The sequence below is a fragment of the Acipenser ruthenus genome, chromosome 24 (assembly GCF_902713425.1).
Source record: "Acipenser ruthenus chromosome 24, fAciRut3.2 maternal haplotype, whole genome shotgun sequence".
NCBI lineage: Eukaryota > Metazoa > Chordata > Actinopteri > Acipenseriformes > Acipenseridae > Acipenser > Acipenser ruthenus.
This window is the reverse complement of record NC_081212.1, coordinates 32,405-53,982: the sequence shown is the minus strand read 5'-3', so window position 1 is coordinate 53,982 and position 21,578 is coordinate 32,405. Positions and strand designations below refer to the sequence as shown.

The following is a 21,578-nucleotide window of genomic DNA, read 5'->3' as shown; positions in this document are numbered from 1 at the left end:
CTGTGGTACAACTGTGTCTGACTACGCATCTAGGGGTCAGAACGCTGTGGTACAACTGTGTCTGACTACGCATCTAGGGGTCAGAACGCTGTGGTACAACTGTGTCTGACTACGCATCTAGGGGTCAGAACGCTGTGGTACAACTGTGTCTGACTACGCATCTAGGAGTCGTCTGCAAAACGTTTGTCTTCTAAAGATGCCATGATAAAATCATAGAAACATGAATGGAACAAAACAAAATGGTTTGAAAGTCAAGCATCAAAAGTCATTGCATTGTGATTAGAAAACACTGACATTTGTTTTCATTGCAATTGTCATATAGCAAACTTGGAAAGTAAAGAGAAATGTGTAATGTGTAATTGTAAATTGTGCTTTCTTTGCAGGAAGTGCGTTGTGATGAGATAGACACAGACTCTGCCTACATTCTCTTCTATGAGCAGCAGGGTGTAGACTATGCACAGTTTCTGCCAAAGACCGATGGCAAAAAAATGGCAGACACAAGTAGCATGGATGAAGATTTTGAATCTGATTACAAGAAGTACTGTGTTCTCCAGTGAAAGAAAGTAAAAACATGCTGAGAATTTATGAACATCACTGCTAAACAAAACCCTTAAAGCCTGGAGTTTTTACAGTTGATTTAACAAAGAAAAAAATGATTTGAAAAATAAACTTCATTAGTTATCATGCAACTCTTAAGCACAAAAAAAAAAAAAAAAAATCATCATTTTAACAAACCACTAGATGTTAATTTTATTCATAGGGGGGTATTTAAACTGGTACTTTGTAGTCACACAGGACGTTAAACTACACATACTGCTCTATACTGTATTGCCACACGAACAAATGTATCCTGTAGAAAGCACTTTACAAGACACCCGTTCTAAATTGAAATATAAAATAATACAAAGTATCATATAAGCTGAGTAGAAACGTTATCTTACTCGGTTGAAATCCAATTGGTGTAAAAATGCTTGCTTAGTGCAAAACCTTTTTTCAACATATTATTGGTTATGCTTGTATAGCTAGTTTGGTTTAAATAACAGGCTTAAAGCTTTTTGAACATATGTTTATGACATTGTAAGTAGAAACCCTGATATGCTACCTCAATATTCTTGCAGTGTACTGACTAACCCTAACAGTAGCATGTTTTCAACTGCAAAGCTAAACAATTTGTGACAATAATAAATGTGTCCTTTTCACATAATGCTTGTAGTTCTTAGAATGTGTTTCCCTTTGACAATGGAAGGTCTACAGGAGAGTTTGTGAGTTTGAGGTTTTCAGGTTTAAAAGTGTGAAGATGAATACAAAAGGCCCATATTGAGCCGGATGCATTTCTGAATCTACGAGGTAGATATAAAGCAGGCTGTTACATAGAAAAGGGATTTTAATTCTCACATTTGCTGCTGATTTGGGTGCTCCACTTTTCTTCATTTGGAGGCTTCAGTGGGAAAGTTGTTTAGGGTGGGTGCCATAGATCAAGTAATCCCAGACACTTTTTTGTTTTACTGTTTTTGTTGTTTTCTTAAGTTAAAAATTTGCCTGCATCTTCAATAGTTATGCAATATGATTTATTTTAATTTTAATGGGGATGTTCAGTATGCTATATTATTGAGCACTCCCATTTTATGGAAATATAGGCTTTGCTGATTTAATTTATTATTATTTTTTAAAGATGTGTTATTGTTATCAGTATAGTATATTATTGTGATACTTGGCTTGCATATAAGTTTTGTAAGAAAACATTTCACATCCTTCAACCAGGAATACAATTCGATTTTAACTTGCTTACTGCATTTTAAAATAATGTCCTTTTTAATGTTCTCTGAGTTGAAAACACATTATAATATATTATATTAGCACAGCGGTTCAGTGTGGTTAACTGTGCATAGACATGTCCTCGAGCTGTTGACAACGGCATTAATATATCTGCTTTATGCGATGATTATTCTTTTTCATGGGAGTGAGTGGATTGGGGAGGGAGGGTCCCAGTGAAAGTGTCCTAGCTTGTTTTGCACTGTTGAACTGATGCAGGATGCTAACAGCTAGTTCAGATGCACAGAGAGTCTGCTGGGGGACTGGGGAGTCGCAGTCTATAAAAATGCATAATAACAGAAACCTCCAGCAGCACATTTTGGGTATATTCTTGTAGTTGGATTTGAATTGCTTGCCAAAAACACATGCCCCCCATTTAAACTATCAGCATTTTTTTTTTCTGGAAATGCTTTTATATATAGTTTTAACATCACCTTATTATTTCCCATTCAATATTAAAAAAAAAAAAAGATTTAGCCAGAACTGTCTATAGGTTTACATGCATCCCACTACAACTGCAGGCATACCCAGGATAAATAAAATGTTAAGGACAAAATGTAACAAACGCCACCTATATGATAACATTGCAAAGACGTGTGTGTAGTACTACCCGTGTGTTTAAAATAATGAACCTGAAGCTCACAAGGTCGTTTGTATTGTTACAAGGCATTGTGTAGGTATCATTTCTACAGAACTGCTTCTTGTGTCTCTTTTTTTAATGGATATATGTCTTTAACCAATGTACAACTTTGTTTGAAATATTCCTATAACAGCACTGATCAGGATACTGATAAGATGGAAAATAGTTATGTTCTCCCCAGTGTTTTTCAGCCCTGATCAGGACACGTCTTTATCTTTCATAAGAGAAATAATTCTGAGCCTCTCTCACTATTAACATCAGCTGTGATTCACGGGCAGGCAGTGCAATGTGCTACTGTGCTGTATATGTTTGGTCTGTTATACTGGTTGTAATCTTTTTGTAATTGTTTAATTAATTATCCTGGATTACCAGGAGATGTAATCAATTAACTATTACTACATTTGATTTTGTAAAAAAAACAAAAACAAAACATATTGACATTGCACTGACTTTGAGATTTGTATGTACATAAGTGCTATGTAAATAAACCAATGAAAGTAATGTATTGGAATACGAGATGTAAAAAATGTACCAGTAATTGTATATGGAGTGATCTGTTTATCTGTAACTATTATTCAAGCAACAAATAAAATACTGTGGATGCATCGAAAAATTGGGATTTTATTCCATTATTTATTTATTTATTTGGCAGACGTCTGTAACCATGGCAACTTACGGGTGTTACAGGGCAGTACAATATTTAAATACAGTATAGTTTAACAGTAAGTGCAAACTGTGATTATTGCTTGGTTATTGTGAATAAATATGTATAGATCCCCTTTCAGGGCTTGTGTGACAGGATGCTGCACGGTGCCGTGAAGGGAAACGTCCACACCAACTTATAGAAAGCAGTTTTGTGGCTTTCCAAAGACGTATCATGCGTGTGGATCAGATGTTTGTAGACAAAACTACAATTGTTTACAATTGGCCGAATACAAGATTGCATGTAGTTTCAGAACATCTCCCCCTGGTGGTCAATTGTGGTGTTTACAGCAGACTAATTCAATGGGTTAGTCCATATCCCGTATTTCCATATTACCCATAATTCAATATGTACTGATTTGTGCTACTTAACTGGAAAGGTACTTATATTTAAATTATATATATTTTTTAAATAATTAAAATTGTATACAACAATGAACATATAAAACACCGTTTTGGTGACAATATAATATTTTAACTTATTTTAATATATGTAAATTAATGAAAAGAAACCCTAAGTTGAATTTTAGCTAGTTATACGATTTATAAATAGCTCTTGAAATTGTGTAATTAGCATATATCCCAATTACCCCAAATTGTAAAATTACTGATTTGTGAGATTTAATTCAAAAGCTATGTCTAATATATCTATATATAGATATATATTTTATTTTAAAGAATTAAAATTGTATAAAACATTAAACATATAATCCTCAATTACCACTTTGGTGACAATATAATAGTTTTAATCATTTTAATATAGCCTTTTTGACGCGCGTGGCTCCTCTTTGCCCCTCTTCACCCTCCGCGCCCCTCCCCATTGGACATAGACCACCCCCTGACCACTCACTCTTGACTCTTGACCCATGACCATTGACCTATGAACTCTTTAACTTTTAAGGAAATATATATAATTTTTTTAAATATATATTTTAACCCTTTAGACCCCAGAATAATTAAAGAACCCTTTTGGAGATTCCTTGGAATTTTAGCACACAAACCTAACGACTCGTTCTCTTCATCTGACGTGAAAGCGCACAACGGTTCTCTTTATAGACTTGGCAGCGGTGACGTCATAAGAACACCACCCACCTCCCCTCATGTGATAGGCTGCTTCTGTTCTGCTTTTCAGCCAATCGGCCATGCAGGGCGTCTTTCCCCCCGAGTTAACATCGTGACTGTAAAATGGTGTGTGCCTTTGTGTGTTCATGTTACTCTGTGTTCATGTTAGTCCCTCGTCTCTGTAAGCGCTCAGTCCCGTCCCCATTGTCTTAAACAAGCAACAGTACATCGCATCTCCTCTTCAGTCACTGCGTGTAAACTGGAGCATGTGAAGCGTCCTGTCTGCAACGCCATAGAGTTCACACAAACTGTCTGCAAATTAAAAAAAACTGTTATATTAAAACAACCCTCTGTGAAGCACTGACACGAACGATTCTTTGTGTTAAACTTAATGCAATTCCATCAGCTACACTCGTTCATCTGCAATTCAAATGTTTGCTGACTTCAAAACAATACACGCGTCCAAATTCAGATTTCAAAATACATTTTAAAAAAGGTTTTTGAGTGGGTGCGGAGCCAAAGCGCAGGCAAGCAGGCAGTGAGGCACACTGCCCCCTCCCGTGGACACACACCGGTACTACAGCCAGAGGGGAATGTGACGCTGGGAGTCGTAGCAACACTGCAGCCGAATTAATGACGTGTATTATTATTATTATTATTATTATTATTATTATTAATATTATTATTATTATTATGATGATGATGATGATTATGTTTGTAGGAATCACGATTTCTGTGATTTATGACTCATGCTGTGTAGGGCGTCTCGTATTTTTATCAGAGCGATGTCATTTTTCACAGTTTTGGTCGCTCAGCTTTCACGGGCAGTTTCCCTTCCCAAGCTCCAGAGGTTCACAGTGAAAACTGCGAACGCTATCTTCACAAACAGCGACAGACGGGCCAATCGGGGCGGGGACGTCACAAACGCGCTCGAGTCATGCGGAGCCGCCGCCACGGAGGCGCTCGGCTCCCTCCAGTGGACACGCAGCGGTACTGCAGTCGGGAGTCGCTGGAAGATTATTTGCTGAATTCCTTACCGATGCGGCTATCTCGTGGAGAGAAAGTGGAACGGTTACGTCATGTCCTAAACAATCTGATTGGATAAAAGACAAGTCACAAATTAAATGACTTCTGATTGGCGAACGCAGTTAGCGAATCAAAAGTTAGAAATGCGTTACCTAATTTGTATAGCCCCTATAGCTGTCCAAGGTGCGCACCTGTTTAAAAATATACATTTATTATTAATAAAACATTTTTTTAGTACACGTGTCCACGTCAGTATTTTAATAATATTATATTTTCATGCTTTTAGTGAAGAATTGTTTTACTATCAGTCATATTTTAAAACGGGCAGTTTCGAAATAACCAAAGTAAACAACGATTCTAAACCGGAACGTGCCTGAAGGAATCAACTGTAGTTCTCTTTTATAGCGGTTTAAAATGTATCTAAAAGTATATACGGGTGTTTGCAATAATTTAATCTCAGACGTAGAAATATAACCAAGATTCACGACGACCATTGTATTGATAGAGCAGTTGTTTAAATAAAAGAGCAGCGTCAGTTTTGGAAATATCACATTTTATATTTGTGTCAGTTTTTAGTTAAGTAAATTGGAAAATTACAAGCGGTGTGTATTTCAGTATGCTAACGTGACGTTTTTCAGCAGGTTTCATTTGATTTTATGAAGCAGAATTAGTTAACACTCAAATCAACCCCTCGACAGCAGTTCTACTAAATGTCCACACGAGGGCAGCATTGGATAGGAAATGAAAGCTAAAGCCTCGTCTGTCTCCCTGAAGTTCGCTACCAATTGTAAAGAGCAGAGGACAGCTCAGCCGGAGGCGTGTGTCTGTGTGAAACGACTTTATTTCATGTGATAAGTTTGTGGAAGAAGGACGCCATGTGAGGAGGCGTTTGCTCTTGTTTTACACAAACTACGAGGGACAGCGCTCGTTAAACCAGGTGAGTGCATCTCGTTTACTTTGTTTATTATTCAGTGCAGTGGTTGTTTTTGAATCCCGCATTTTTAATAACAAATGGCCGTCCGGACCCGCTTGTGACTGTTTGCTGAGTGGCTTTTAATAATGTGTTTGTCTTTGTGAGCTCTGATCAGCAGGGTGCGGTTTGACGGGGGTGTGATTCCCCCGGCTATATTGACTGGGGGTCATCTTTATTGTTTATAATCGTACGTTGTTATTGCCTTTTAGCTCTTGAGCATAATAATCTCAATCCCGTTTGAAATGACACTAAGTGCATTTGCATGGTGGCAGATGAGGGATGTCACTTCACTCGAGGCGTGCGTACTGATGAAGATGTAGTTTCAGTGTTTAATGCTCATCCCCTCACTGTGTGTGTTCTTGTCTCTCGCCTGTCCTGTGAGGATGAAGATGTAGTTTCAGTGTTTAATGCTTATCCCCTCAGTGTGTGTCTGTATGTTCTTGTCTCTTGACAGGTCTGTGAGGATGAGAAGGTCTCCACAGTCTGGAGTCTGGTCTCTGACAGGCTCAACATACCTGTCAATCAACAGGGACTCCTCTACAAAGGCAAGGCGCTGGCAGGTAGGCTGAACAGCACAGCACAGCACAGCACAGCTCACCCCTCCTCTCACCCCTCGCCTCACCCCGGGTCAGTGTGGCACAGCCTGCCTGCTCTTCTGAACAAACACTTCAGCCCTGCCGACGCAGTGAGAGTTTGGAGCAGCTACACGAGGTAACCTGAACACAAACACACACACTGCTATACACACACACACAGAGACACACAGAGACACACACAAACACACACACAGTGAGAGTCTGGAGCAGCTACACAAGGTAACCTGAACACAATAAACACTGCTACACACACAATCCTAGCTGCAGCACATGCACAGTGTTATACAGACACACACAGACACAGCTGTACAGTGACACAGAGACGCACACACAATCACAGCTGCAGCACACACACTCTGAAATGCAGGTGTAGAGCAGCGTGTAGTTGTGACTCTGTGTCTCTCCCTCTGCCTCTCTCTCAGGATTACGAGCGGAGGCTGCGCTTGTTGAGCCTGGATGATATGGAGCGGCTGGCGACTCACATGCTTCACCCTGAGGCTGTGGAGTGCATGGAGCTGTCCTTCCTGGAATGAGGAATAATGCTGCTGCCCTCTCCCCTCCCCCCTCTCCTCTCCACCTCTCCCCTCTCCTCGCCAAGGAGTGGAGGTGAGGAGAGGGAGGAGAGAGAGGAACCTGCTACTGAGGGAGCTGCAGCTCTGAGGAGAGAGAGGGAGGAGGGAGAGGAACCTGCTACTGAGGGAGCTGCAGCTCAGAGGAGAGGAGAGAGAGGAACCTGCTACTGAGGGAGCTGCAGCTCTGAGGAGAGGAGAGAGAGAGATTAGAGAGAGGAACCTGCTACTGAGGGAGCTGCAGCTTTGAGGGGAGGAGAGAGAGGAACCTGCTACTGAGGGAGCTGCAGCTCTGAGGAGAGGAGAGAGAGGAACCTGCTACTGAGGGAGCTGCAGCTCTGAGGAGAGAGAGGGAGGAGAGAGAGGAACCTGCTACTGAGGGAGCTGCAGCTCTGAGGAGAGAGAGGGAGGAGGGAGAGGAACCTGCTACTGAGGGAGCTGCAGCTCTGAGGAGAGGAGAGAGAGGAACCTGCAGCTCTGAGGAGATCAAATCTTTCTTCAGGTGTTGTTATTTTGATATAGTTTTGAGGTTGAATATTTCAGTCCAGGTTTGAAGCACTCACTCTTCATTACTGATATTTAAATCCAGAAGAAACACAAAATAAATAAAAATCTGTGTTGAAGTCTTTGTATTGGGGTTGTTCATTTTAAATGTCATGTGTTTACAGTTACCAGTTCTACATTAAACAGCAGAAATAATGTTACTGGCTTGCCAGACCCAAGAGCCTTTTCATTTCTCAGGCTAGCAGACCCTGGCCTTGGAAAAAAGAAATGCTGCTGCTGTTCTCCTCGGTTCTGCTTTTATAAGCTGGCACCTCTGCGTTGTTAACGAGCTTTGTGAAGCAGAGACGACTTGTGTTAATACAATTCCATTATTATTGATTGAATCTGCTTTTCAAATGCTTGGTGTTTCAAACCGGCTTTAAAATAACCTTCAACAATAATTTAAAACATGAGGCTCTTTCACAAATCACTGTGAGTGCAATGAGAAAGTGAATACAAAACTACCATGAAACTCCTCCACTAAATAAACACATTACAAAACAGAAACAAATAGACGTGCGCATTGAAAACAGAAGGACTCGCTTTCTTCATCTGACGTGAAAGCGCACAACGGGTCTCTTTATAGACCTGGCAGCGGTGACGTCATAAGAACACCGCCCACCTCCCCTCATGTGATAGGCTGCTTCTGTTCTGCTTTTCAGCCAATCGGCCATGCAGGGCGTCTTTCCCCCGAGTTAACATCGTGACTGTGAAATTGTGTGTGCCTTTGTGTGTTCATGTTACTCTGTGTTCATGTTAGTCCCTCGTCTCTGTAAGCGCTCAGTCCCGTCCCCATTGTCTTAAACAAGCAACGGTACATCGCATCTCCTCTTCAGTCACTGCGTGTAAACTGGAGCATGTGAAGCGTCCTGTCTCCAACGCCATAGAGTTCACACAAACTGTCTGCAAATTAAAAAAAAAACTGTTATATTAAAACAACCCTCTGTGAAGCACTGACACGAACGATTCTTTGTGTTAAACTTAATGCAATTCCATCAGCTACACTCGTTCATCTGCAATTCAAATGTTTGCTGACTTCAAAACAATACACGCGTCCAAATTCAGATTTCAAAATACATTTTAAAAAAGGTTTTTGAGTGGGTGCGGAGCCAAAGCGCAGGCAAGCAGGCAGTGAGGCACACTGCCCCCTCCCGTGGACACACACCGGTACTACAGCCAGAGGGGAATGTGACGCTGGGAGTCCTAGCAACACTGCAGCCGAATTAATGACGTGTATTATTATTAATATTATTATTATGATGATGATGATGATTATGTTTGTAGGAATCACGATTTCTGTGATTTATGACTCATGCTGTGTAGGGCGTCTCGTATTTTTATCAGAGCGATGTCATTTTTCACAGTTTTGGTCGCTCAGCTTTCACGGGCAGTTTCCCTTCCCAAGCTCCAGAGGTTCACAGTGAAAACTGCGAACGCTATCTTCACAAACAGCGACAGACGGGCCAATCGGGGCGGGGACGTCACAAACGCGCTCGAGTCATGCGGAGCCGCCGCCACGGAGGCGCTCGGCTCCCTCCAGTGGACACGCAGCGGTACTGCAGTCGGGAGTCGCTGGAAGATTATTTGCTGAATTCCTTACCGATGCGGCTATCTCGTGGAGAGAAAGTGGAACGGTTACGTCATGTCCTAAACAATCTGATTGGATAAAAGACAAGTCACAAATTAAGTGACTTCTGATTGGCGAACGCATTTAGCGAATCAAAAGTTAGAAATGCGTTACCTAATTTGTATAGACCCTATAGCTGTCCAAGGTGCGCACCTGTTTAAAAATATACATTTATTATTAATAAAAAAATTTTTTAGTACACGTGTCCACGTCAGTATTTTAATAATATTATATTTTCATGCTTTTAGTGAAGAATTGTTTTACTATCAGTCATATTTTAAAACGGGCAGTTTCGAAATAACCAAAGAAAACAACGATTCTAAACCGGAACGTGCCTGAAGGAATCAACTGTAGTTCTCTTTTATAGCGGTTTAAAATGTATCTGAAAGTATATACGGGTGTTTGCAATAATTTAATCTCAGACGTAGAAATATAACCAAGATTCACGACGACCATTGTATTGATAGAGCAGTTGTTTAAATAAAAGAGCAGCGTCAGTTTTGGAAATATCACATTTTATATTTGTGTCAGTTTTTAGTTAAGTAAATTGGAAAATTACAAGCGGTGTGTATTTCAGTATGCTAACGTGACGTTTTTCAGCAGGTTTCATTTGATTTTATGAAGCAGAATTAGTTAACACTCAAATCAACCCCTCGACAGCAGTTCTACTAAATGTCCACACGAGGGCAGCATTGGATAGGAAATGAAAGCTAAAGCCTCGTCTGTCTCCCTGAAGTTCGCTACCAATTGTAAAGAGCAGAGGACAGCTCAGCCGGAGGCGTGTGTCTGTGTGAAACGACTTTATTTCATGTGATAAGTTTGTGGAAGAAGGACGCCATGTGAGGAGGCGTTTGCTCTTGTTTTACACAGACTACGAGGGACAGCGCTCGTTAAACCAGGTGAGTGCATCTCGTTTACTTTGTTTATTATTCAGTGCAGTGGTTGTTTTTGAATCCCGCATTTTTAATAACAAATGGCCGTCCGGACCCGCTTGTGACTGTTTGCTGAGTGGCTTTTAATAATGTGTTTGTCTTTGTGAGCTCTGATCAGCAGGGTGCGGTTTCCCCGGCTATATTGACTGGGGGTCATCTTTATTGATTATAATCGTACGTTGTTATTGCCTTTTAGCTCATGAGCATAATAATAATCTCAATCCCGTTTGAAATGACACTAAGTGCATTTGCATGGTGGCAGATGAGGGATGTCACTTCACTCGAGGCGTGCGTACTGATGAAGATGTAGTTTCAGTGTTTAATGCTCATCCCCTCACTGTGTGTGTGTGTGTGTGTGTGTGTGTCTCTGTGTCTGTGTGTGTCTGTGTGTGTCTGTGTGTGTTCTTGTCTCTCGCCTGTCCTGTGAGGATGAAGATGTAGTTTCAGTGTTTTAATGCTCATCCCCTCACTGTGTGTCTGTGTGTTCTTGTCTCTTGACAGGTCTGTGAGGATGAGAAGGTCTCCACAGTCTGGAGTCTGGTCTCTGACAGGCTCAACATACCTGTCAATCAACAGGGACTCCTCTACAAAGACAAGGCGCTGGTAGGTAGGCTGAACAGCACAGCACAGCACAGCTCACCCCTCCTCTCACCCCTCGCCTCACCCCTCCTCTCACTCCTCGCCTCACCCCGGGTCAGTGTGGCACAGCCTGCCTGCTCTTCTGAACAAACACTTCAGCCCTGCCGACGCAGTGAGAGTCTGGAGCAGCAACACGAGGAAACCTGAACACAAACACACACACTGCTATACACACACACACAGAGACACACACACACACACAGTGAGAGGCTGGAGCAGCTACACAAGGTAAATTGAACACAATAAACACTGCTACACACACAATCCTAGCTGCAGCAGATGTACAATGTTATACAGACACACACAGACACAGCTGTACAGTGACACAGAGACGCACACACAATCACAGCTGCAGCACACACACTCTGAAATGCAGGTGTAGAGCAGCGTGTAGTTGTGACTCTGTGTCTCTCTCCTCCCCCTCTCCTCTCCTCTCCTTACTTTGTTTAAAAGAATAGAAGCACACCCAGTGAGCAAGGCATTGAGCAGCCCCACATCCCGCTTCACAATACCGCTACATATTGACTGACTGTTCGCATTGTGTGTGTTTGGTAAGACAAACCACATTTTCTACTTCTACTTTCTACGATTGGGCAAGTCAGCGGTTGTTTGATAACAGAACATAAAACATCACAGAGTGGGTTGAACTGCATTGCTGCAAACCAAGGCCCTTTAAAATGTGTACCTTCCCAGCTCAGGTATTGCTGAGGTAAAGAGACACTTCCTACAGGAGGACAGGACGTTGTCAAGGAGGGGATGTCGTCACGTGTCCTGAGGGCTTTCTTAAAAACATTGTTTTATTATTTCTAAGCGCACGTTGTTACTGCCTTTTAGCTCTTGAGCATAATAATCTCAATCCCGTTTGAAATGACACTAAGTGCATTTGCATGGTGCAGATGAGGGATGTCGCTTCACTCGAGGCGTGCGTACTGATGAAGATGTAGTTTCAGTGTTTAATGCTCATCCCCTCACTGTGTGTGTGTGTGTGTGTGTGTTCTTGTCTCTCGTCTGTCCTGTGAGGATGAAGATGTAGTTTCAGTGTTTAATGCTCATCCCCTCAGTGTGTGTCTGTATGTTCTTGTCTCTTGACAGGTCTGTGAGGATGAGAAGGTCTCCACAGTCTGGAGTCTGGTCTCTGACAGGCTCAACATACCTGTCAATCAACAGGGACTCCTCTACAAAGGCAAGGCGCTGGCAGGTAGGCTGAACAGCACAGCACAGCACAGCACAGCTCAGCACTCAGTTAAAAAGGATGCATGTTATTCTACATATATCTATTAACAGTAACACCTGCAAACAAAGTGTTTTCAATCTTTTATCATCTTTGAGTTGCATGAAGTGTTTTAACCCTATGCTGCCTACGGGGAATAAAATATCCGGTCATAAACATGATGCCTTTCTGTTTAAACACTTGTAGTTTTGGAACCTTAAATCAGAAATGAAAACCCAATACACCTACAGAAAGGCATTAAGTAGATCTTTCCATTGATGTAATTTATTTTGTTGTGGGGTGATTTTATTTTTATTTTCATATGAGCTACACCTCCCAAAAAATTATCGAAATATGAAAAATAATAAATAATATTTTTAAAAATTGGTCAATTTCAACCTCTTTCCAAGAGTTATATATATATATAAAAAAAACTAGAGTATATTGTAGCTGCACAATTTTCCAAGGAATTCAAATCTGAAATCAGAATTGAAATATCTTGAACAGTTGCAGAGCTAGATAAGGTTTTGCAATGCCTAGTATTTTACAAAAATCAACCTCCGAAATGGCAAAGGCTGACCAGGGTTAAAACTTGGCAAAAAGTGAGACTGGAAACACTGTTGCCCTGTTTGAGATACAATTATATTTCAGTACAAAAATAAAGAAACAACACACAAGTTATCAAGTAAAATGTTTAATTTTTTTATTTGAAAAAAAAGTATATTACAAATAAAACTCTGAAATTAAGAATTTTATTTGGGAGGGAGGGAGACAAAAAAAATAAAACCTTCCATATTGTGCTGTATATATTTATTATCAAAACTACCCTGCAGTTGAAGTGCTGGACTGGGGCTACTCCAGATCACTCTCCTCCTCCCCCTCATCCTCCTGCAGCAGCTCTTCATCAGGGAGGTCCTCCTCCATGGCGTACATGCCCTCGATCTCTTCCTCAGTCAGGGCCCTCCTCCTCTTCAGTGACTGAACCACATGCTAGAGCTGATTGTCTCCATCCATTTTCTGGCTTACACACACCCACATAAAACATTAAAATAAATACCAATTAATAATAATAATATTAATACTAATATTAATATTCTGCTCCATCCTTTTTCACACACATAAAAAAGTAAACAAGTAATAAAATACATGGCTAAATAATAATAGTGACAACAGCTAAATAATGTTTTCTGTTTACACACAGTAAACGAGTAATAAAATACATGGCTAAATAATAACTACAGCTAAATGTCTTTGTTTTTTACATAGGCTACATACACAACGTAAAAATAAAAACTAAACAAGGTGTTTTCCTCATTCTTTTACACATCGAATAAAAAGTTAAAAAATAATAGATGCATAATTCAATAATAACGACTACAGAGAAATAATGAATCGACTAGAAAAAGTAAAACACAGACGTACACAAACGCCTAACTTTGCATCACATGCGATAGACCTGTTAGTTTTGCCTTCTCTCCTGAGGAAAAACAAGTCTAAAATAAAACCGTATGTGAAACTAACTATAAGAAAGATGTTTAACAAAACAAACAAACAAAACAAAACGTGGTGTTGGTACAGTAGCTCCTCTCGTCTACAGCAGTCATGAAGTTAGCCCTCCCAGCAAGCAAGCACACACACAAGAGACACAGCGAAAACAAAACAAAACAAAAATAAACACTGCAGATGTACTCAGCACAAAAAAACAATATCAAGTTGAAAAAAACAACAACAACAATATGGTTAATTAGCCCAAGTACCTCCCGTTTAGATGATATGTAGATTAGCACTCTTGGGATTGTAAAACTGGAGATACAGAGCTTCGACTCTGCTGTGCACTCAGTCACAATGGCGCCAGCAGAGACTCGCCCTTGTAATCAAAATATTATATGTCCCGCCCACCCTAGCCCTAAACCAATGGTATCATGACAAGCCCCGTAGTCATGGCTATGACTCATACTTTAAAAAAACAAAATTGCTGATTGGACGGCAGAGATATGACGTGTTTTGTCATCGTAACAAAAGTTATGAAATTACACGGAGTCAGCAGCTGAGAGTTAATCTACCTGGTCTTGAATCTCTCCTGTTTCTCCCCCTCCCTCTCTCTCTCTCTCTCAGATGAGCACAGACTGTCACACGACTCCATCGCTCCCGATTCCAAGCTGAACTCGTTGTGACGCCCCCAACAGAGAAAGTGTCACCCTCGCAAGAACAGCACTCCCTGTGTCACCCCTCCTCTCAGACCTCACCCCTCACCCTCGCCTCACCCCTCCTGTCACACCTCACCCCTCGCCACACCCCTCCTCTCACACCTCACCCCTCCTCTCACCCATCGCCTCAACCCTCCTGTCACCCCTCGCCCCTCCTCTCACCCCTCGCCTCACCCCGGGTCAGTGTGGCACAGCCTGCCTGCTCTTCTGAACAAACACTTCAGCCCTGCCGACGCAGTGAGAGTCTGGAGCAGCAACACAAGGTAACCTGAACACAATAAACACACACACTGCTATACACACACACACAGACACACACACAGTGAGAGTCTGGAGCAGCTACACAAGGTAACCTGAACACAATAAACACTGCTACACACACAATCCTAGCTGCAGCACATGCACAGTGTTATACAGACACACACAGACACAGCTGTACAGTGACACAGAGACGCACACACAATCACAGCTGCAGCACACACACTCTGAAATGCAGGTGTAGAGCAGCGTGTAGTTGTGACTCTGTGTCTCTCCCTCTGCCTCTCTCTCAGGATTACGAGCGGAGGCTGCGCTTGTTGAGCCTGGATGATATGGAGCGGCTGGCGACTCGCATGCTTCACCCTGAGACTGTGGAGTGCATGGAGCTGTCCTTCCTAGACTGAGGAATACTGCTGCTGCCCTCTCCACCTCTCCCCTCTCTTCTCCCCTCTCCCCTCTCTCCTCTCCTCTTTACTCTCTCCTCCCCCTCTCCTCTCCTCTCCTTACTTTGTTTAAAAGAATAGAAGCACACCCAGTGAGCAAGGCATTGAGCAGCCCCACATCCCGCTTCACAATACCGCTACATATTGACTGACTGTTTGCATTGTGTGTGTTTGGTAAGACAAACCACATTTTCTACTTTCTGCTATTTTAAAAGGAGCCCAGTTTGGTGCAGGAGGCTTGTGGGTAACAGAGTTGTTTTTGCTGGGGACTGCAGCCCTTCCATTACCATTGCTCGTAGAGGGGAGATTGTTTTACTTTCAAGCCTTTTTCTTTAATAAATCCGGACATTTGGAAATACATACTGTGTGGGCGTTTCCCTTCTTCATGGCTCCATGCAGCATCCTGTCACACAACAAGCCCTGAAAGGGGATCTATACATATTTATTCTCAATCACCAGGCAGTAATTGCAGCTACAATACAGACACACAACGTGTCACTTTTATTGGCTGAAACTTTAAACTACGACTAGAAGCCTCTGAAGCCTTTTCATGGCCCTCCACCTGTCCTTGATCAGAACGCTGTCCTTCCTCTAAGGGGTCGCTTTCCATGCTAATCTTCCGTTTCCTCTGCAGAAAGGACAGGACAGTGTTCACAGAGCTCCCTTCACTCCCGCAAAGCCAAGACATCCAGGCTCTTGTGCTGCTTTGCTCCCCAGCGCCCGAGTGCTTGCTGGCAGTGCTGAGGCACGCTCACCCTGAACAGCAGCGCTAGCTTTGTCTATTGAGGAAGGCTTGGCGCTCCCGTTGGTTCATCAGTAATAATGATTTAGTGGAGACAGTACAGTGCTCGGGGGGGGGATGAAAGTTTACATCAGAATAGAAACTTTGCACAAAGTCAACCTGCTGGAAGTGGAATCATTTCTGCTGCGCAGCTTCAGATTCCACAGCTTGACGAGGAACACAATATAAAAAACACATGTTCCTCTGGAAGCCACACAGTTATTATATATATGATTAGTGTTAACACTCATAGCATTGACCTGGTATCCCTGGTATTTACCTCCGAGCCCTGCTGTGTAACAGGGGTGTTTCATAATCCCTCCTCTCTTCAGTGGCATGAAAGACTGCAACTGTGCAGTCAGCGCCAGGATTCTCAACTCCTGCAGTGCGACCTCTGACAAGGGAAGTGAACCTCATATACAAGGTTAGACAACAAGGCAGTCACAAGCAGACAGGTGGTGCAGTGGGCTAGTTCACTAGCATGCTGTGCTGCTTACCTTGGGGGACTGAGTTCAAATCCAGGTGAGTTCCTCCTTTGTTTTCAAAGACTTAGTTAATTTCTTATATAAGACAATGAAAAAGCAGACTACTCCGTGGAAGTAAGATGGACTGGGTTCAAATCCAGGCGAGTTCTTTGCTTGTTTCAAAGAATGTGTTAATTGACCTCATATATAGTGTGAACCAAAGCTTTCCTGTGGGAGCTGGTGGCGCAGTGGCTATGCTGATGGCCTTCTCTCCCTGAAGACGGTGGTTCGAATCCTGGTCCCGGAGGCGAGTTCCTGAGGTAAGTAATGCTGTTGGTTGTGAGTCATGGTGGTGGTTGTAAATCTGGGTGTTGACTGTAAGTAATGATGCAGGTTGTAACTAACGATGTTGGTTGTGTCTCCACAGACGGAGGAGGGCCGTGTGCCCTGAAGAGGAGCCGGAAGAGGATGAAGAGGGGGCTGGGGCCCCCGGCCGCGGGGGGAGTGGAAGACGGGGGTGTTGGTACCATGGGGGGAAGGAAAAGCAGGAGGTGTAAACATGGGGGAGCAGGCAGGGATGTTACCTTGCCTTTTGCCCGGCAATGGGCCCGATCAGCTGAGCTCTAGAGATGATTATAGGACAGAAGATATCTTTAACGCTCCCTGTCAGATGGCAGTGCAAAAGGAATATCCCTGCCTGCTCCCCCATGTTTACACCACCTCCTTCTTCTTTTCCTCCTCTCTGGTACCAACACCCCCATCTTCCACTCCCCCCACGGCCAGGGGCCCCAGCCCCCTCTTCATCTTCTTCCGGCTCCTCTTCAGGGCACACGGCCCTCCTCCGTCTGTGGAGACACAACCAACATCGTTAGTTACAACCTGCATCATTACTTACAGTCAACACCCAGATTTACAACCACCACCATGACTCACAACCAACAGCATTACTTACCTCAGGAACTCGCCTCCGGGACCAGGATTCGAACCACCGTCTTCAGGGAGAGAAGGCCATCAGCATAGCCACTGCGCCACCAGCTCCCACAGGGAAGCTTTGATTCACACTATATATGAGCTCAATTAACACATTCTTTGAAACAAGCAAAGAACTCGCCTGGATTTGAACCCAGTCCATCTTACTTCCACGGAGTAGTCTGCTTTTTCATTGTCTTATATAAGAAATTAACCAAGTCATTGAAAACAAACAAGGAACTCACCGGGATTTGATCCCAGTCCCACAATGTGAACAGCACAGCATGCTAGTGAACTAGCCCACTGCACCACCTGTCTGCTCGTGACAACCCAGCTTTGCACAGAAGCCCTTATATCATCCTCTTTATATTATTTGTATGCTTAGACCACTGACCCCTTGTCCTGTTACGTAAATACAAGTCTATCAAAATAGGTAAAGTGTTTGAAAATGAAAAGGAAACACCTGCTCTGGGTTTGAACCCGCTACCCAGGGAATCACGGGTCTCTGCTCTACCAACAGAGCTATCCAGCCGACTGGTGCTGATGTTGTTTGAAACACATTATTACATTGTGTGGTGAGGACCTGGGGGCGAAGAGGTGATTCTTAGCTTTGTTTAATTTGTGATGAACTGGATTCAAAACCAAACCTTATAAACAGGTAAGTTTAACAATATTTTTGAAATCAATAGATTAACACTTGTGCTTTACATGTGACTTGAACCAACAACCTTGGAAGTCAGAATCCAGTGCTCTACCACCTGTGCTAGCCAGAGAGCTACTCTCTCCTGCTGCCAAATGACCTCCAGTACATTAACTAATGATTTGTACAAAATGTATATCACTCCATTGGAAATATCCAATAAAAGAGTCACTTCTATCATGTCTTTGACAGATGCAAACTACAAGGTGCTGTGAAAACAGAAGATTTCTATCTGTATCCTGGATATGATCCCAGTCTCTCAAGGGAAAGAGCATTTAAGCACAGGGACTGACCCCACTGCACCACCTAGCAGCTGTCCCTGATGTTAGATTTACATTGCCTACAAGGTAAAATAACCAACTTGAAAAAAAAAAAACAAGAAAAACATGCACGTTGCACGGGGTTTGAACCACCAACCCTGGGAATCAGGGCCCTGTGCTCTCCCAACTGAGCCATCCTACCAGCAGTACTGTTGCAGTCATTTGTGACTTGAACTGGACTAATGATCTGTACAACATGGAGGTGATTACTGCCTTGAAAATATCCAATAAAAGAGTCACTTCTGTTGTATCTGACAGATTCAAACAAACAGACGCCGTGGAGAAACAAAACAAGCACACAACACAAGACTTCAAACACAACGCTGGGGTTTATTTATCAATTCTTTTTTAAGTCTCTTAATCAGAGAACACCAGTCATGCTGTGCCATTGAATTGTGGGTCTGGTTTTAAACTCAGTTCACTTGTCCTGTGAACTGGCTTTGAACCCAGACCTCCAAAGTGAAAGGCAGGCAAAGCTAGTGAACTAGCCCACTCCACCACCTGGCTGCTTGTGACAAACCAGCACTCTAACCTGGTATATGAGATTCACTTCCCTTGTCAGAGACTGCACACGCATGCTGAGTTGCATGCCACTGAAGAGAGGAGGGATTATCAAACCCAACCCTATTATACGGCAGCTCTATAAGGTAAATGAAACAATATTTCTGAAAATGAGGGGAAAAAAACATAACGTGTGTTTCATGTGGGACTTGAAACAGCTGTTAAGAGAATCTGAAGCCGATACGCTACCAACTACACCAATCAGAAAGCTCTCAAAGCACCTCAGATGCTCCCCAGTATTTGAATTCTTCATGAGTGCAGCTGAGGGGTTGCAAGGATGCTGAAATAGACCAGCAGCTCAGACCCCCTGCTGAGTTTACCTTTAACATTACATCAAAGATTCTGGAACAATAAATGTAAAAAATAAGGCATTTAACATCACATTGAATTTTTTTAATGAGGATGTTAGTGTAAGCTGGGTTGGTGTCCTTGCCCTCCCCTCTCCCCTCTCCCCTCTCCCCTCTCCCCTCTCCCCTCTCCCCTCTCCCCTCTCATCTCCCCTCTCCCCTCTCCCCTCTCCCCTCTCCTCTCCCCTCTCCCCTCTTCCCTCTCCCCTCTCCCCTCTCCCCTCTCCTCTCCACTCTCATCTCCCCTCTCCTCTTGCCCCTCGCTGTGTGTTTCTGAAGCTGTTTCTTTGCTCTCGATATTAACCCCGTCCTGACTGTCTCATGCAGGTGCAGCACGGGCTGACAGATGAGGTTCAGCAGCTGGAAGGCACCATGACTGCTCTGAAGCAGAAACGTGCCCAATCACAGTGAGTCTCTCCCCCCAGCACCCTCTTCCCCTCCTCCCCCCTCCCCCTCCCTCTCCTCCCCTCGCTGTGTGTTTCTGAAGAAGAAACATGCCCAATCACAGTGAGTCAGTCTTTGTCAGTCTGCAGTGAGGCTGGTTCAGTGTTGCTCTGGGATTAATGTCCATTTCCTCTCCAGGGACGTCCTGCATGCTCTGTCCCAGCAGCTGACTCGTATCGAGGAGGACATCGCCTGCAAGACCAGCTCCCTGTCCCTGGAGAGACGCAGCCTGGACACACGGAGCAAACTGATCGTCCCACCAGAGAAACACGTCCCTGAAACTGACACCTTCAACCGCACCCTGAGCCCTGTCAAGAGCCGCCAGCTGGAGCTCGCTTGACAGCTCCGCCTCCCCATGAAATAAAGAAAGAGATCAATAAATATTTGTTCTGTAAAATCATGCTTGTTCAGCACTGGGACTCTGTAATGAATGCACTAAAGTACATTTGTTAGAGTTTTAAATATTATGAATCTGTGTCATACACTGTGATCACGTTAAGTGTTAATAGAGGCTGACATCACACACAATCCATCTGTCTTATAAATGACATCACACACAATCTGTCTGCCTTATAAATGACATCACATACAATCCGTCTTATAAATGACATCACACACAATCCGTCTGTCTTATAAATGACATCACACACAATCCGTCAATCGTACGTTGTTATTGCCTTTTAGCTCTTGAGCATAATAATCTCAATCTCGTTTGAAATGACACTAAGTGCATTTGCATGGTGCAGATGAGGGATGTCGCTTCACTCGAGGCGTGCGTACTGATGAAGATGTAGTTTCAGTGTTTAATGCTCATCCCCTCACTGTGTGTGTTCTTGTCTCTCGCCTGTCCTGTGAGGATGAAGATGTAGTTTCAGTGTTTAATGCTCATCCCCTCACTGTGTGTGTTCTTGTCTCTCGCCTGTCCTGTGAGGATGAAGATGTAGTTTCAGTGTTTAATGCTCATCCCCTCAGTGTGTGTCTGTGTGTTCTTGTCTCTTGACAGGTCTGTGAGGTGTTAATACAATTCCATTATTGATTGAATCTGCTTTTCAAATGCTTGGTGTTTCAAACCGGCTTTAAAATAACCTTCAACAATAATTTAAAACATGAGGCTCTTTCACAAATCACTGTGAGTGCAATGAGAAAGTGAATACGAAACTACCATGAAACTCCTCCACTAAATAAACACATTACAAAACAGAAACAAATAGACGTGCGCATTGAAAACAGAAGGACTCGCTTTCTTCATCTGACGTGAAAGCGCACAACGGGTCTCTTTATAGACCTGGCAGCGGTGACGTCATAAGAACACCGCCCACCTCCCCTCATGTGATAGGCTGCTTCTGTTCTGCTTTTCAGCCAATCGGCCATGCAGGGCGTCTTTCCCCCGAGTTAACATCGTGACTGTGAAATTGTGTGTGCCTTTGTGTGTTCATGTTACTCTGTGTTCATGTTAGTCCCTCGTCTCTGTAAGCGCTCAGTCCCGTCCCCATTGTCTTAAACAAGCAACGGTACATCGCATCTCCTCTTCAGTCACTGCGTGTAAACTGGAGCATGTGAAGCGTCCTGTCTCCAACGCCATAGAGTTCACACAAACTGTCTGCAAATTAAAAAAAAAACTGTTATATTAAAACAACCCTCTGTGAAGCACTGACACGAACGATTCTTTGTGTTAAACTTAATGCAATTCCATCAGCTACACTCGTTCATCTGCAATTCAAATGTTTGCTGACTTCAAAACAATACACGCGTC

At 43.0% G+C, this 21,578-nt stretch overlaps 2 protein-coding genes and 2 long non-coding RNA genes across 6 annotated transcripts in view; 3 read left to right on the top strand and 1 right to left on the bottom strand.

Moving 5' to 3' along the window:
• LOC117964318 (ubiquitin carboxyl-terminal hydrolase 32-like) overlaps positions 1 to 3,065 on the top strand; it is a 33,495-nt gene extending 30,430 nt beyond the window's left edge. For all 3 annotated transcript variants that reach the window (XM_058997804.1, XM_058997803.1, XM_058997802.1), the window contains exon 34: positions 384 to 3,065. In XM_058997804.1, the coding sequence (XP_058853787.1) occupies positions 384 to 557 (174 nt within the window). In that variant the 3' untranslated portion in view covers positions 558 to 3,065. The remainder of the gene's footprint in view (positions 1 to 383) is intronic.
• A 1,891-nt stretch (positions 3,066 to 4,956) lies between these two features.
• Positions 4,957 to 8,003, top strand: LOC131700603 (uncharacterized). The gene is made up of 3 exons (XR_009308439.1): positions 4,957 to 6,179; positions 6,670 to 6,926; positions 7,234 to 8,003. It is a non-coding gene; the product is annotated as an uncharacterized LOC131700603 (long non-coding RNA).
• A 1,742-nt stretch (positions 8,004 to 9,745) lies between these two features.
• On the top strand, positions 9,746 to 20,225 carry LOC131700474 (tektin-2-like). The gene is made up of 5 exons (XM_058997801.1): positions 9,746 to 10,449; positions 10,984 to 11,085; positions 12,214 to 12,319; positions 19,709 to 19,788; positions 19,964 to 20,225. Exons 2-5 carry the CDS (start codon positions 10,994 to 10,996, stop codon positions 20,163 to 20,165), a joined length of 480 nt encoding a protein of 159 aa, XP_058853784.1. The 5' UTR covers positions 9,746 to 10,449; positions 10,984 to 10,993; the 3' UTR covers positions 20,166 to 20,225.
• Positions 12,856 to 21,578, bottom strand: part of LOC131700476 (uncharacterized) — a 33,012-nt gene continuing 24,289 nt past the window's right edge. Inside the window, exon 3 of the long non-coding RNA XR_009308367.1 lies at positions 12,856 to 13,348. This is a non-coding gene — a long non-coding RNA (uncharacterized LOC131700476). The remainder of the gene's footprint in view (positions 13,349 to 21,578) is intronic.

What these genes read in the sequence shown, in the direction of transcription:
- LOC131700474 (XM_058997801.1), top strand. Translation starts at nt 10,994, where the DNA reads ATGAGAAGGTCTCCACAGTCTGGAGTCTGGTCTCTGACAGGCTCAACA. An exon ending in TCTACAAAGACAAGGCGCTG is followed by an intron (nt 11,086 to 12,213) that starts GTAGGTAGGCTG and finishes GTCTCTTGACAG; the next exon opens with GTCTGTGAGGATGAGAAGGT. An exon ending in CAAAGGCAAGGCGCTGGCAG is followed by an intron (nt 12,320 to 19,708) that starts GTAGGCTGAACA and finishes TGTCTCATGCAG; the next exon opens with GTGCAGCACGGGCTGACAGA.